Raw genomic sequence first — 15497 nt, 5'->3', positions numbered from 1 at the left:
GAGAGAGCTGCAGCAGAAAGGACATGCCTCCTAAGCTGTGATAGGAGGAAGGCTGCAGCCGAAAGGATATGCCCGCTTAGAAAGGCCATTCCCCCTAAGAAAGCACACTTTCCCCGAGTTCCCAACCTGAAGGGAATCTAGCAGAGTAACTGGAGCAGTGAATGGGGAGATCTCTGGACCCATGTGAGGTACAGGGCTGGTTCTAGCTTTGTTACAAAGAGACTGTCATGTACTATACGATCTCTGATAACCCCTTTAACAGAGTTGCCCCATTAGTTTTATTACATACAGCTGACCGGTCTCTGGGGTGTCGATGGGGGCTAAGTTCTCTCCCTCCATAGCCAATATTTTCATGGCATGGTGGGAGAGAAGCTTTCTCTTCATCGACACCCATCCTTTTTGGGAGCATATCAGGTGGTATGGCCGCTACATGGATGACCTGATATTTATTTGGTCTGGTGGTGTGGCGGCCATACCACCCTTTGCCCAATACCTCAATTCTTGTGTTAATGCTATCTCTTTTGTGGTGCACCATGAACCACGGGAGATTTTCTTTTTTGACTTGCGCCTTAGGGGGGCCTCGGCCACTGCTACTATACACACTTCCACCTTCAGAAAATCCCTGGCAGGCAACACTATATTGCACGGATCCTCTTGTCACCCATCACACACAGTACACAATATACCAAAGGACGAAATGATCTGTGCTAGACGGAACTGCACAAATGTGGACTCCTTTATGGAGGAACCAGGGGAAATTAAGAGCAGATTGACACAAAGGGGATATTCACGTAAACATATAGATAGTTGTGTTCAGCAGACATTGGACATGGATAGAAACCTGCTAGTTTACCCGGCAAGGAGACAGATACAAACTGAAGCACGGGTATCATCAGACATAACCCCCCAGAGTACATTTGTAACACAATATAGTGTGGAGTTTCCTGAGATCTGTAAGATCATTAAGCGACATTTTCCGGTCCTGGCATTTGATAAACAATGGGCAAAAATAGCGGGGGGGTGGGGGGGTGTAAGACGTGCGGCCCGCAGAGCCCCCACAGTAGCAACCTATGTTAGTCCAAGTCTCTTTCAGAATAGTAAGACATCACAACCTAATTGGTTAAAGACAAATGTGGACATTACAAATGTGGACATAACAAATGTATATGCTGTGACCATACCGTGGTAGCTAGGACTTTTAAGTCCACAGCTAATAACAAGGTCTTCCCAGTGAAATCTTATCTCAACTGCAATACCACTTGTGCAGTATATCTAATCACATGTCGAATTTCCAGCTTACAATATGTGGCTGCACTATAAATTCCATCAAGGTGAGAATACGTAAGCACATCTCAGATGTGCCGCATCATGGAAGCCACGGAGTGTCTGCGGCGAGCTTGGTTTTCCATGATGGGGACACATCCGGCATGTTTATTCAAGGCATTGAGAGGGTTAAAGTACCCAAGAGAGGAGGCGATCACAGGAGAAAACTCCTAAACACGGAATCCTTCTGGATATTTCAGCTGAGCACCCGTCACCCTGAGGGACTCAATAAAAGATTGGGTTTAATCCTGCAATTGTAAGATAATAAGTTTGTAGATCATGTTTTCCATCTCCGATATATGGTTGAATAATGTTATGTTTTTAACACAATGTAAACTGCTTTTTTATTTGAAGATTGACACATGTGAATGGCAGCATGGAATTTAGGTCATGGGATAACCCAATCAAGAGCACAGGTGGGAGTCCACTATATCTGCTGCATTCATTTGTATCTTACTTTGTCATGAGTAAGGGCTCACATTCTAAGTAACCCGAAACATGTAGACTCATGTTTTTCCTGGATGTATTTTTATACCGCGTCAATAAAGTATCGATTTTACCTCTGCGAGACTGAGCTGGATTTAGCTTTTCGCTTGGACAAACAGCTGAGCTGACAAAGGTATAAAAAGAGTGATACTCACCTTACCAGTCCACCACTGCCCCCATGCCATTGCCTCCCTGATCTCCCACCAGTCGCCTCGACCTGTGAGCACTGCAGCCAGTAATTGAGCTCCTGTAGATTTTAGATTCTGACAGGTGGACCTACAGAGATGCCCCAAAACAATCAAGAGGTGTATACCTTTTAGTCACTTTGGCACATCTCACACCTCCAGGAACTAGCTCAAGACTGGCAATATATCTTGATAAGTTCCACGTAGGTGTCAACACAGGATGAGACTTAGAGGGCAGCAACCTAGGCAATTTACTCAGAGCCAGAAGACAGCAACTCCATGAGCAACATGAAAAGCACATGGTATTATTTAGCGGTATTATTTGGGAATTGTATTGCAGTATTATTGTTGGCATATGGTGGAGCATTAGGTGGGTGATATACAATATAAGCATTATTAAGAATAAAAAAGGTATTGTTTGATGCCATAACCTTGGAAGAAGTTAGGTTGTACACATTTTTCTACTGTCTTCCAAGCTCCCAAGCAGTGCAGAGATAAATGTCTAAATTAAAGAAAGTCATAAAAATGGTACCACTTGATTTAAAGGGTTTCTGTCATCAGAAACATTGTTATGTATCTGGCTGACATTAGCGATGTGCTAATGTCAGCAGAACATAACTGTGTGATTTTTAACTCCCTGTCTGCCGCCGTTCCCTCAAAATAAAGACTTTTATAATATGCTAATGAGCCTCTAGATGCTAGTGGGGCGTTGCTGCAGCACCTAGAGGCTCAGTCCTCAGTGCCCTGTAAATCCTGCGCCTGCGCCGTCCCGTTTAGTATTCGGCGCAGGCGCAGTGAGTGAAGAACGCTCTCCTGCTGCCGGCTTCACTCACTGCACCTGCGCCGCATACTAAACGGGACGGCGCAGGCGTGGGATTTACAGGGCACAGAGGAGAACTAGGACATCGATCAACTGGACATGGGCGTGCCAAACAGTTAGCGTGCCCATACATAACGATTTTACTGATGACAGAAACCCTTTAAGAAGTACAGAACAGTAATAATATTTAGTGTACCGCCCAAATATGTCCACTAGATGGCCCCGGTAATGTTCCATGACAAGTACTGTGTTTTATTGGAAATCTAACCCTCTCCATACTGCCACAAAGTGATGCTGCTTTACCAGGACATACAGTAGGGGTCTTGTATATCAGTCCTGTATATATGGCTGGGCATAGACATGAAATATAGAACATTAGATACACTAGATCGGTTGGTTCCCTGTACATTTGGCCAATAAAATTACAACTGTCCACAGGAGATAAAAGCCAGAAGCAAAAGGGAGGAATAAAACATCCCGTTTATAGCATCCAATCTGCCATCAGGTTCTGCATGAATACAAATCGAGACTACAGGGCTTAGGTCCGCATCTAAGATCCAAGAAGCTTGATATTTTGTTATATTTATATGTTTACATATTTACTGGATACTTTGTAGCCACAAAAGTGTAATATGACATTCATATAAAATGCATTGTGGCAATTATGGCCAAAGTCCATTGATCTTTTTATCCTTTTTTAGGGTTAATGGAGCAATGATTAAAAGATATGAGGCTGATGTGGGAAAGCGGACCTCATTCTACGGCTTCACTGCTTTCACCATGCTATCTTCCTTCAATTTGCTAAACAGGAGAGGATTCTCCACTGTTCCCAAGGACAAGGTACAGTCTTAAATCTGTAGTAAGAAGATGGATGCACATTGGGCCCTATGCACACGACCAAGGTTTTTGTCTGCATCCGCGCCGCATTTTGGGGGATTGGATGCAGACACATTTACTTCAATGGGGCAACAAAAGATGCGGACATCACTGTGCGCTGTCCGCATCTGTATCTCCACAAAAAAAAATAGAACATGTCCTATTCTTGTCCGTTTTGTGGATCCACAATTTGTGGACCTCAGAAACGGCTATGGCCATGTGCATGACCCCCTAATCACAGAAGGTCTTTGCCAACACAGATTACACATTTCCTGTGATTAGCGTCTATAGCTAAACACATTAGATTAACGTCAGCAAAATGAGGAATGAAGACTTGGGATTTCAACATGCTCAATCCTATTGTTTTCCGAGGAAAGATGTCTGACAGCCGCTTACTCTCCTTTCCGTATCCAGAACACATGCACTCGTGGCCGAGCTGAGCATGCATGTGTATAGGGGTGGTGGGGGCGATATATACATGGTCAGTTCAAGGGTGATGGGAGGATGAATAATCTTGTAGAGTAGAAAGAAGATACTAAGCATTCTGATGTAGGCTACAGGTAGATGATACCTTCTGACTCTTGCTGAGATATGAGATGGGCAGGAATGGCATATGACTCTTTTGTAAAAGTTAATAGAGATTTTACATTTCCTTTGACCTTTGTGAGGAGGAAAAGAAATTGTGTTTCTCGGGATGCATGAAGGTGACACAGTGCCATACAAACAGCGTGGCATAAGTAGCTTGTAGCTCTAGCCTAATAATGGCAGCCATTGTGAATATTAATGATCTTAGGCTAGGCTGCCACCTCTTTATGGTATTGGTGCCACATGAGTGTTCAGTGCCGGGTGAAGCAGGGGCTTGGTTGCCTAAAGACAGCATTGCTTCTTCTTTAACAGCCATTATAGGTGGAACCTCTGATTCTGGCTGTTTAACCCCTTAGACGCCACGACAAGAAGTAACCACAGCACCTAAGTGGTTTACAAAAGGGAGGGGCTCCTTCTGTATGCCCATCGGCACCCCTTTCAAGAAGACAGGGTGCTTATGGGTTTCCATTTGAGAAGCTGCCTAATGAAATCCCTACAGGTCTGCTACCTTTGTATATCAGTAGTAATAAGTCAAAGCAACTGGACTTGTTGATTGCATTTACATTACATTTAGACTGAAGCTATTAGGTGTGGTTAAACTGCCTCGGGAAAGGTGTTAGAGCTGCATTGTAAGTGGCAGACAATAGATTAGTCTTAACATAAATAGCTTCTTTCTCATTTCTTTTGAACCTCGTTCGTGGGATCAGTGGGGCCCTCAGCATTCAAACCTCCACTGATCACAACTTTTCATGTGTCTCTATGACATATCAAAAGTTTTGTCAAAAATTTGTGCGATGTCCGGGCAACAGGGTACAGTGAGTGTTACGGTGGTGTGCCGAATGGGGGTAGTAGTCGTACTCACTTTTGCCGTGGGCCGGCGTGCAGCGGAGGGGAAGACAGCACAAAATCCTCCGGGGCACTCTCTATTGCAGGGAACACCAGCTAGATGGAAGTTGAGGTGCCCTTGATGGTATAGATGTTTAAGGTGCTTTGGTGGCTGGGCCCCTGTGTTCGTGACGCCAGCACCGTAAGGTGCAAATGTTGAGAGTAGTAGAAAGGATGAGGAGTCAGTTGTAGTAGAAACTGTTGAACATTTACTTAAATTAAATGTCTCAGGACCGTTGGTACAGTTCATCAGTACAGTGCACTTATACCGTATGGCATAAAGAGTGATTCAGGAATTAGTTTAGCTTTAATGCTTACACAACAGGTCTGGCAATTGTCAGTTGAGGATTTTTCCTAATGCTGTTACTTTATAGGCAAGACAAAAGTTCTCTTCTTAGATAATTCTACTGTAAGTCCAATCTCTAGCACTCAAGTACTGAATATAATGGTTTCCTTGCTTTTATATTGAGCTACATTATTTTATGCAGGATGCTCTCCTGAAATATTCAGGTTCACTATGTCCCAGAAGGCATTTAGTGAAAAAGGATAATTCTGCGCACTAATCATCTAGCTGTGTCCAGGTACCTTTAAGTTCCTCCTGGTCACTGGTGCTTGTGAAGTCCCTTGGCTAGACTCAGCTGCTCTAATCTTCACTAGACTTGCTTTATATTCGTACATAGACTCACTTGTCTGTGCTGGGCTGCTGTGACTACTTGGTCTGTCCTCTCCAGGCTTGATCAGGGCCCAGAGAAAAGAAAGGCAGCTACATCTTGAACTGAGCCTGCTCTGCTCCTCCATACACTTGCTTCTCCTACCACAACTAACTTTACTAGCAAACCCCAAGCTATATATACTATGTGGCACCAGCACCACCTAGGGGCAAGTAAATGCAATGACAATGCCAGCCCAAACTTAGGAATTACAATACATTAAATACATATACAGAAATTTAAGGGGTCAACTTATACACACATAAGTGGGACGCTGCATTACTGACCTGAAGGAATTACAATAATAAACAAAATCTCACCTTTCCAAACCTCACCAATCCATGAGCGCCACTCATCTTCCTTGGGCTGCAGCCATGATATTTTGTTGTGGCTTCATCAGAGACATCCCACAGTGGCCTTAGCAGTCTTGAGCCATACACCACTGAAGTCAGTGATTGGTGACACCCGTGACTCCCACTGATCAACTGTTTCCACCGTAGCCTCCTCGCAGCTTTCACTAGACCAAGTGACAACGAGTTAGACGGTCACATGGCATAGGCACAGTTTAGCCCCATAGAAGTAAATGGGGCTGAGCTGCGATACCAAGCACAGCCACTGTACAATGTACGGCGCTGTGCTTGGTGAGCTGAAAGAAGGCCGCGTAGCTCACAGGAGCGTCATTGCCTTCTCAAATAGCTGATCGGTGGGGAGCCAAGTGACGGACCCCCATCAATCAGATACTGATGACCTATCCAGATAGGTCATCAGTACTTAAATCTTGTAAAAGCCAGATTTATTAAGTGAGACTTTTTAAAAAGCCACAAAAATTGTTGCAATTTTACTCCAGTAAACGGATGGCTTAGAAAGTGGAGAAACCTCCCCAGAGAGAGACGTCAGGGCCCATTCACTTGACTTTTTTTACTCAGTTTTTTAAGCGTTTTCCATGCCAAAAAGTGCCTCTAAAAGCCATTTATTTCAGTGGGAGGCAGAACTTGCTTTTTCCCCCACAAAAACAGCCGGGAATAAAAGAAGCATGCTCTATCTTGGAGCAGAATCCGTGCTAATTCTCCAATTAAAATTAATGGGAAGCTGGAAAACGCTCCAAAAATAAAATAAAAAATCAGCACAGATTCCACACTAATGTTTTTTAATCTGTCACGTGACCATACCCTTCCACTTAGTGTTACACAAAAGTAATAAAAAATTGTGCAACATTTCAGAAATTTAACACAAATTACGACAACACAGACTCCTGCAAAACTAACTTCAAGAGTACTCGTCCCCACGTGACTGAGATGTTGCGGTTATGCTATCGCAGATATTCATGTGGCAAAAACACTATCAGCAAGTGAACACGCTCCTTGCTACTCCACTTCCACTCCCCACTGGAAGACTACTGTCTCAGCTGAGGCCATGTTGGCTGTGACGTATAAGTAAGTAGCTAGCACGTCTCACTTCCATTCCATTGGGGACTGGAAGCAGAAGAGAAGGGAGCTTGACACTAGAACCAGAGCACCGGTGACAGGTAAGTCTTTAGCCATGTGAAACAGGTTCCCAGATTTGGAGAACCTCTTGAATGAGGGCTATTAAGTAGATTGGATAATACCATGTTCCTTTGTGGGTTTCTCAGGAGACAAAGTACATCCTTTTCACGGAAGGACAGAGAGACTTTGAGTGGCTGAAAGCTGTACAGCAGAACAAAGAGCTCCGCAAGGGTTATCTACGGCAATACCGGTACGTTGTTTGTTACCCATCAATATAACTCCCCTCCAGTGACCGTATTCATCTCTGTACAATAGAATGTCTGATCCATCACCTATACTACATGGATTTAGCTACGGCTTCCTGCAAAATCTGATGTTTTCCCGCAAACCCACCAGATCAGCTATTGCGGAGCACTGTAAATTGTATAGTGGATGGAGCTGGTGAAGCAAATAGGAGAAGCCCTGCAGAAACCAGCTCCGTCCATTACACAACAGACACAGCTGTGTTGCTTCCATGTCATTTTCAGATTTCAGAGCTAATCCTCAGCAGCTGATGGGCAGGAGTTCAAGGTCTCGGACCCCAATCATTCTGATAAGGATAGCTCATCAAAATCTATGGCCTACAAAAACACAGCATCTGTCAGCAGATTTGTACCTATGACACTGACTGACCTGTTACATGTGCACTTGGCAGCTGAAGGCATCTGTGTTGGTCCCATGTTCATATGTTCTCGCACTGCTGAGAAAAATTATGCTCGGTCATGCAACTTGGCAACCAAATTAATTTTACCTCCTTTTCTTCTCACAAATACAGCTTTCTGTGACGGCAAGAGGTTAAATGGGTCTGAATCTAGGCTTTTGTGCTTACACCCAATGTATAGAAATATCATGATGTGTATCATACAGTATGTCATATAGGTAATGTTTTTGGTTTATGAAATGACCAGAGAAAACTATCGCTAGGTGGTGATCAATTTTGGTCAACCGCCTCAATAAACAGGAACAGCCAATTCTTGTCACAAAAAGGTCATCTGAGATTTTTTTTGTAGGCAAGTGCACTGTTAGAATAAAAAAAAAAATATATATATATATATATATATATACTGTGAGGGGTAGCTTTCTTTCAGAGGATCATCCTCACAGATACGGCTTTTATAGGTTTAAGGTCAAAACAGTGCATTTGTTGTGGCACACCAGCAAAAGCAAAACAAACACTCGCCCGTCCAGGCTCTAACTAAACACAGTATTCCTGACTCACCTGTCACCCTTCACACCCTGTGATCACATGCGGCTTTCTCAGACAGTAGTCCAGCTCAATTCCAGGCTGTAACAAAGTCAGTCCAGGCTATCTCCCAGCCTCGTGGTCTCTCAGCCTTGCCCGGCTGAGACCACACTTACAGAGCCTCACCAGGCCTCTGTCCACGGGTAATGCACTACCCCCTTATGACAACCTGGGAGGTGCTTTATGCCAGCCTGAGTACCTCCAGCTAGTCTCACCTGTGGTGGAATAGGGGTGTGGACCACACTATCCACCCCTTCCTTGCCTCTAACCTGTGTGAGATCTGTTACTGTCTCACAATAGATAGATAGATAATAGATAGACTCACCATCTCAAACCCCCTTAGTTCCATTGCTGCCACTCCTTTTCTCCTCGCTGCTGCAGCCATGATGTAGTGTTTTGGCTGCAGTGATGACATGCCTATATACCAAATGTGACTGCTGCAGCCAAACAGTGGTCTCAGCAGTGATTGGGTTGAATGGTCAGGTGCGGTATATGGGAATGTCCTCACTGCATTCCAAATGGGATGGAATTAGAAATTTTTTTAATTCCGCCACAGTTTTATGGGTTTAGCTTTTATGGCATTCCCTATGCAGTAAGACTGACCTGTTACCTCCATTCTGTCAGTCAGTACAATTACAGCAATGCCAATAATGTTAGAGTTTTTCTTGAGTTTTAGCAAAAAACTGTTTTCTTCACATCGACATATTGTGACATGGAGTGCTGTCTGCATCTTTTGCGGCCCCACTGAAGTGAATGGGTCCACATCCGAGAAAAAATGCAGCTCGGATGCGGACCTAAACCACGGTCGTGTGCATGAGGCCTTAGAGGGAAATAAATAATAGTAAATTGAAGCCCCAAATAATTAGGTAAAAAAAGTACAAAGTCAGACATGCAAACAATACCTTGTAGGCCATTACTTTTTATAGAGTGAGGGGCCCACTCGTTTCGGTTCCATTTAGGCAGAACTACGGTAATCATAGGCTGCACAGTTCTTTCGCTGTCTCTTTTTTGGGTTTATTTGAAAAGGGGTATTCCCGTTAGATTAAGTTATCCCCTAGCCACTCGGCTATCTCCGGAACTCCCATAGAAATAAATGGAGCAGCTGCGCGAATGCCGAATCGGCCACTCCGTTCATTTCAGGGGGGCTGCAGATAGTATGGGGCCCTGTTCTCATGATCAGTGAGGGAGTCCCAACGGTAGGAACCCAACCAATCTGATAGTTATCCCCTATCCTGTGGATATGGGACAACTTAATTTAAAGAGGACCTTTCACCGATTATGACAATGTGAACTAAGTATGCTGACATGGAGAGCGGCGCCCGGGGATCTCACTGCACTTACTATTATCCTTGGGCGCCGCTCCGTTTTCCAGCTATGCCCTCCGGTATCTCCGGTCACTAAGTTATAGTAGGCAGAGATTTCAGTCACTAAGTTATGGTAGGCGGAGATTTCAGTCACTAAGTTATGGTAGGCGGAGTCTGCTGTTGTTCTGCTCTAGCGCTGGCCAATCGCATTGCAGAGTTCACAGCCTGGGAGAAAATAACCTCCCAGGCTGTGAGCTCTGCGCTGCAATTGGCCAGCGCTAGAGCAGAACAAGGGCAGACTCCGCCTACCATAACTTAGTGACAGAATACCCCTTTAAAGTTATATTGTGTCCAGGAGACAAAACTGAGATTTCATTTTTCCATGGACTTTGACCAATGGTGAGGTCCATACATCTCCATGTTCTGGAAGCTCCAATAGAAACAGATCGAGAAGCTGTGTTGCAGGCAAGCTGTGTCGTGGTAGAACTTTTGTATGATCCCTAAACAATGGATCTAACCCTGTTGTCTGCAAAGCTCCAAACCTTAAAGTTTAGTCTAGAGGCAAAAGAATGAGAAGACGACTCATGGTGGTATTTAAGTCTTTCTCTTTTAGGCCTCATGCACACAAATGTATTTTATTTCCGTGTCCATTCCGTTTTTTTTGCGGACCGCATACAGAACTATTCATTTCAATAGTTCCGCAAAAAAAATGGAAGTTACTCTGTGTGCATTCCGTTTCCCGTAACATGTCCTATTATTGTCCATATTACGGACAAGGATGGGACTGTATTATCAGGGACCAGCTATTCCGTTCTGCAAAATGCGGAATGCATGCGGACGTCATCCGTCTTTTTTGCGGATCTGTTTTTTGCAGACCGCAAAATACATACGGTGGTGTGCATGAGGCCTTAGGCTACATTCACACAACCGTATGTGTTTTGCGGTCCGCAAATCGAAATCCGTACGGCATACGTTTTTTTTGCGGGCCCATTGTAACAATGCCTATCCTTGTCCGCAAAACGGACAAGAATAGGACATGTTCTATATTTTTTGCGGGGCTACAAAACGGAAATACGGATGCGGACAGCACACAGTGTGGTGTCCCCTTTTTTTGCGGACCCATTGAAATGAATGGGTCTGCATCCTATCCGTAAAAAAAAAAAAATGGAATAGACACGGAAACAAAATACATTCGTGTGAATGTAGCCTAATACAAATGAGCCCAAATGATTGTATATCCTCATAGTATGCAATTAGGTTACTCTAGTGTGGGAAAATCAAAGTAATTTCTTTCTGTCTACATCCAGCTTATGCCAGATATTACATTTGCGTGCCGGCCGTGCCTGTATTGCGGTCTGCAAAAAGTGGGTCCGTAATATACGGGCGCGGCCTTATGCGCATCGTGTAACGGATGTCGACTCATTCACTTGAATGGGTCTACAATACCGGAGATACGGAGTGGAAGGCCATGGAAGCACTACAGAAGCTTCCATGGCATTTCGGTCCCTTCTTCTGCACCACAAAAAAAATAGAACATGCATCGCAGACCCGTTCAAGTTGAATGGGTCCACATCCGTCAGCTCCAGCCACAGGGGCGGTGCCTATGCATTGCGGACCGTAATTTCCGGTCGCAAATGCACGGCACGCGTTTGTGTGCATGAGCCCATATTCTGCATTTTTTTGTGGGCCCATTCACTTCAATAGGGACGCAATTGCATGAGCCCTAAGAATGTGTAATTACAAAGAGTATAGAATTCAGAATGTTACAGAGCAGCAGTGTTTAAATAGAATAGATAACTAAGACTTAATTATGTTTAATTAATCTAATATCAAGGGGAATCATGAATTGTTATGCTGAACATGCCTTGTTGTATGGAGTACACATAGTCATTGTGTCTCACCTTTCTCTTTAGGCTCCGTCCTCGGGAAGACTTTGGGAACAATTTTGACTTTAAGAAGTTGTTAGTTGTCCATCCAGATTTCTCACGGTACTTGAAGAACAGGTATTAATAAAATAAATATATTTGAATTTAAATTAATTAATAAAAAAAAGGTAATAACCTCACTATTTATTGGGGTTTCTGGCTATAAATCTAACTTGTGCCCCTCAACTAAAAAAAAACACCACTCACCTTTCCAGGGGTTTTTAACATTGTTTCCTAAACATTTTGTAGGTTCCTGAGATCAAACATACTCAATGGACAGTGGTGGAGACTATACAGGCCGAGCACAGGGGCCTTGGTTCTGTTGACAGCATTACATCTGTGCGATGTGGTGAGAACATGATAACTTTGTACAGAGGTGGTCCCATATGGGGCATATATACAATTGTGTTCAAAATAATAGCAGTGTGTTTAAAAAAGTGAATAAAGATCAAAATCCATTTAATAGCTTCTATTTCCATACACACAAATGCATTGGGAACACTACACATTCTATTCCAAATCAAAACATGAAGAAAAATATATATTGGTGTTGTTCCTCTAAAAAAATTGAAGAAAAGTGAATATTAGACTGTTCAAAAAAATAGCAGTGTTTGTATTCTTCTTTACAAACTCAAACATTCGCTATATAAACTGAAAAATGTTCGACGATTTTGCTTTCCTTTGAATCACTTCACTAATATTTAGTTGTATAACCGCTGTTTCTGAGAACTGCTGTACATCTGTGTTGCATGGAGTCAACCAACTTCTGGCCCCTGTGACCAGGTATTCCAGCCCAGGATGATTGGACTACAGTCCACAGTTCTTCTCTATTTCTTGGTTTTGCCTCAGAAACTGTATTTTTTCTGCCATCCCACAAGTTTCCTATTGGATTAATGTCCGGGGATTGGGCTGACCGCTCCATAACGTCAGTCTTGTTGGTCTGGAACCAAGATGTTGCACGTTTACTGGTGTGTTTGGGGTCATTGTCTTGTTGGAACACCCATTTCAAGGGCATTTCCTCTTTAGCATAAGGACTCACAGTTCAGACAGAAACCTGTCTGTGGGTATAATATTATGACAGGTGGTATATATAATTATCAGCAGTCACAGACTACCACCCCTAAAACATAGCCTTTATTATATATCAATAAAATATAAAAAAAACAAATAACCCTAGTGATAACATAAAGAAAACAATTAAAGAAAAAAATATTGATTTAAATGAGTCAATCCTCTGCACTTAGGGACACGGATAGGCAGGTGCGGGCCAAATATAATATCCTATGGGCTCTGACCCTCAAACTGGCCCTAACTCTATAATGCCCTGCCTAAGAATGGAATAGGGGCGATCCCGTATCAGGAACCTCCTGAGCACCCCAGGATGGCCCTGAATAGGGGAAAAGCTAACGGCTAGTATATGCTAACTGAAAAAATGTCACTACCACGATTAGTAGCTCAATAAACAAAAAATAAAATTAAAATTAAAAATATATATGTGTATATAGTAACGGGTGTGCAGGGCAGCACACCTTGTAGCAAGTAGTTGGGTGCCAGCGATGTTCACACTTTACCAAAGTGTACGATTCAGAACAAATAAATACACCGCAGCACATCCGATAGTGAAAAGAAAGTGGGATCCTTTATTCACCCATGCGACGTTTCGATCCGCTTGCTGGGACCATTCTCAAGCAATACAGCATAAGCAACTATGGATTTTTGTGGTCATATCAAATTAACATACATAAGTGATAATTAATAATAATGTTCAAAGAAAATGCTATAAAGCATCTCATGTGAGTATATCTAGACATCATACCGGAAGACAATGTGATTAAAAACATAAATTCATATAGCCAAAACATCCAGGTATATTAATTCATAAATAAAATCATATTTTACACAAGTGGTAATCAACAGTGAATTATCATCACCTGTACATGTGCAGACGTAGAAGGACCAAACATGGAATCAGGCTCAGTAGTAGGAGGATACAATGTTGCAAATTGCACCACATGGATATGGCGTCCCGGAACTGGAACTGCGCATGTCTGTGATGTCACTCAGGGAAAAGAATCACATGATCCCGAGTGATACGTCGCATGACAAGTCGCTTAAATAAGACGTAGAATACAAATAAATGCGTCGTAACAATATGTAAATATAGAGCGCCATATATAATTCAGGATAAATCACCCAGGGTATAGTATCGGGTGACGTGCTATCTTGCGATGCACTGTCATCCGAGAGAAGCGAGCGGAGGAGGCGGGGACCACGGCAGCCGTTACCCTCTCACCCCGCTCGCCCGTGGCCAGCCCATAACAGGTGAAAAATATCCAAAGTAGCCGTGATTAGTAAAAAAAAAACGCATTCAGAAATGCATCAAGTATAAGTCCAGTATGTACACAACTGTCGCGGGATAAGCCGCACGTGTCCAAAGCATCCAACCTCCTGTTGAGCTAGGCCCTTCCATCCATAGGTCCTATATGTAAAAAATAAAAAATATATTATCCAAATATATTTATTAAAAAAGGAACACATTTTTCAACACATATGCCGACAGGGACAAAACAGTGAGAGATCATATGAATAACCATGGCTTATACTCTACATTCAAACCCCCCGGTTTAACACTTTGTAATTTAAAAATCCATTCAGACTTGCGTTTTTTAAGCATTTTTATGTGGTTAGCACCCGTTCGCGGTAATGGAACATGGTCAAGGATCATTAACTTAAGGTCACCTTCGCCATGGCCCATATCCGCAAAATGGTGTGAGACTGGCAAATCCTTGCGTTTTTTACGTATAGAAAAGCGATGCTGATTAAAGCGTGATTTAAAATCGCATGTGGTCTCACCCACATACAATAACTTACACGGGCACCATAAAACATAGATGACATAACACGAATCACAGGTGAAATAAAATTTAAGGGGATAAGAGACCCCGGTGTTTGGATGAATGAATTCACGTCCCTTCACCATGTATTTGCAATTTACACAGTGGAGGCACGGATAACTGCCACTTTTTTTAGGGGCTAAAAATGATTGCTGTACACCTTTTTGTGAGCCTATGGCATTTTTTACTAGTTTATCTTTTAGGTTACAAGTAGTGTTGAGCGAACTTCTGTTTTAAGTTCGGCGTCTAAAGTTCGGCTTCCGGTTAGCGGAGAATCCCGATATGGATTCCGAATTCCGTTGTGGTCCGTGGTAGCGGAATCAATAATGGACGGTTATTGCTACCACGGACCACAACGGAATTCGGAATCCATATCGGGATTCTCCGCTAACCGGAAGCCGAACTTTAGACGCCGAACTTAAAACAGAAGTTCGCTCAACACTAGTTACAAGCTCTCTTATGCGACATTATAGGTCTGTTAGAGAATTCTGGAATATTTTTGTGTTCTGTATTGAGAATCGACCAGTGTTTGTTGATGATTTTACTAACATACGGACTGGCTTCACAAAAGGTGGATACAAAGGGTATTTTTTGGGATTGATCCCTCCTAGTGCCCTGGAACAGTTCACTTCTCTCTTTTTGATTCATACGTTTTAGTTGTTGCAATATAGATGCTGGATAATGCCTCTGTTTGAAACATTGTGTCATCTTTTCCAGAGTTTTATCCAGTACAGATAT

The 15497-nt window shown here is 43.0% G+C and overlaps 1 protein-coding gene across 1 annotated transcript in view; it reads left to right on the top strand.

The window, feature by feature from the left end:
• ST6GALNAC1 (ST6 N-acetylgalactosaminide alpha-2,6-sialyltransferase 1) overlaps window positions 1-15497 on the top strand; it is an 80068-nt gene that overhangs the window by 49908 nt on the left and 14663 nt on the right. The window contains exons 5-8 of the mRNA XM_044298188.1: window positions 3516-3654; window positions 7501-7604; window positions 11854-11943; window positions 12115-12214. Of these exons, the coding sequence (XP_044154123.1) occupies window positions 3516-3654; window positions 7501-7604; window positions 11854-11943; window positions 12115-12214 (433 nt within the window). The remainder of the gene's footprint in view (window positions 1-3515; window positions 3655-7500; window positions 7605-11853; window positions 11944-12114; window positions 12215-15497) is intronic.

This window comes from Bufo gargarizans, chromosome 6, assembly GCF_014858855.1.
Source record: "Bufo gargarizans isolate SCDJY-AF-19 chromosome 6, ASM1485885v1, whole genome shotgun sequence".
Taxonomy (NCBI): Eukaryota; Metazoa; Chordata; class Amphibia; order Anura; family Bufonidae; genus Bufo; species Bufo gargarizans.
The sequence above is the reverse complement of the archived record's forward strand: the minus strand, read 5'-3'. Positions and strand labels throughout refer to the sequence as shown.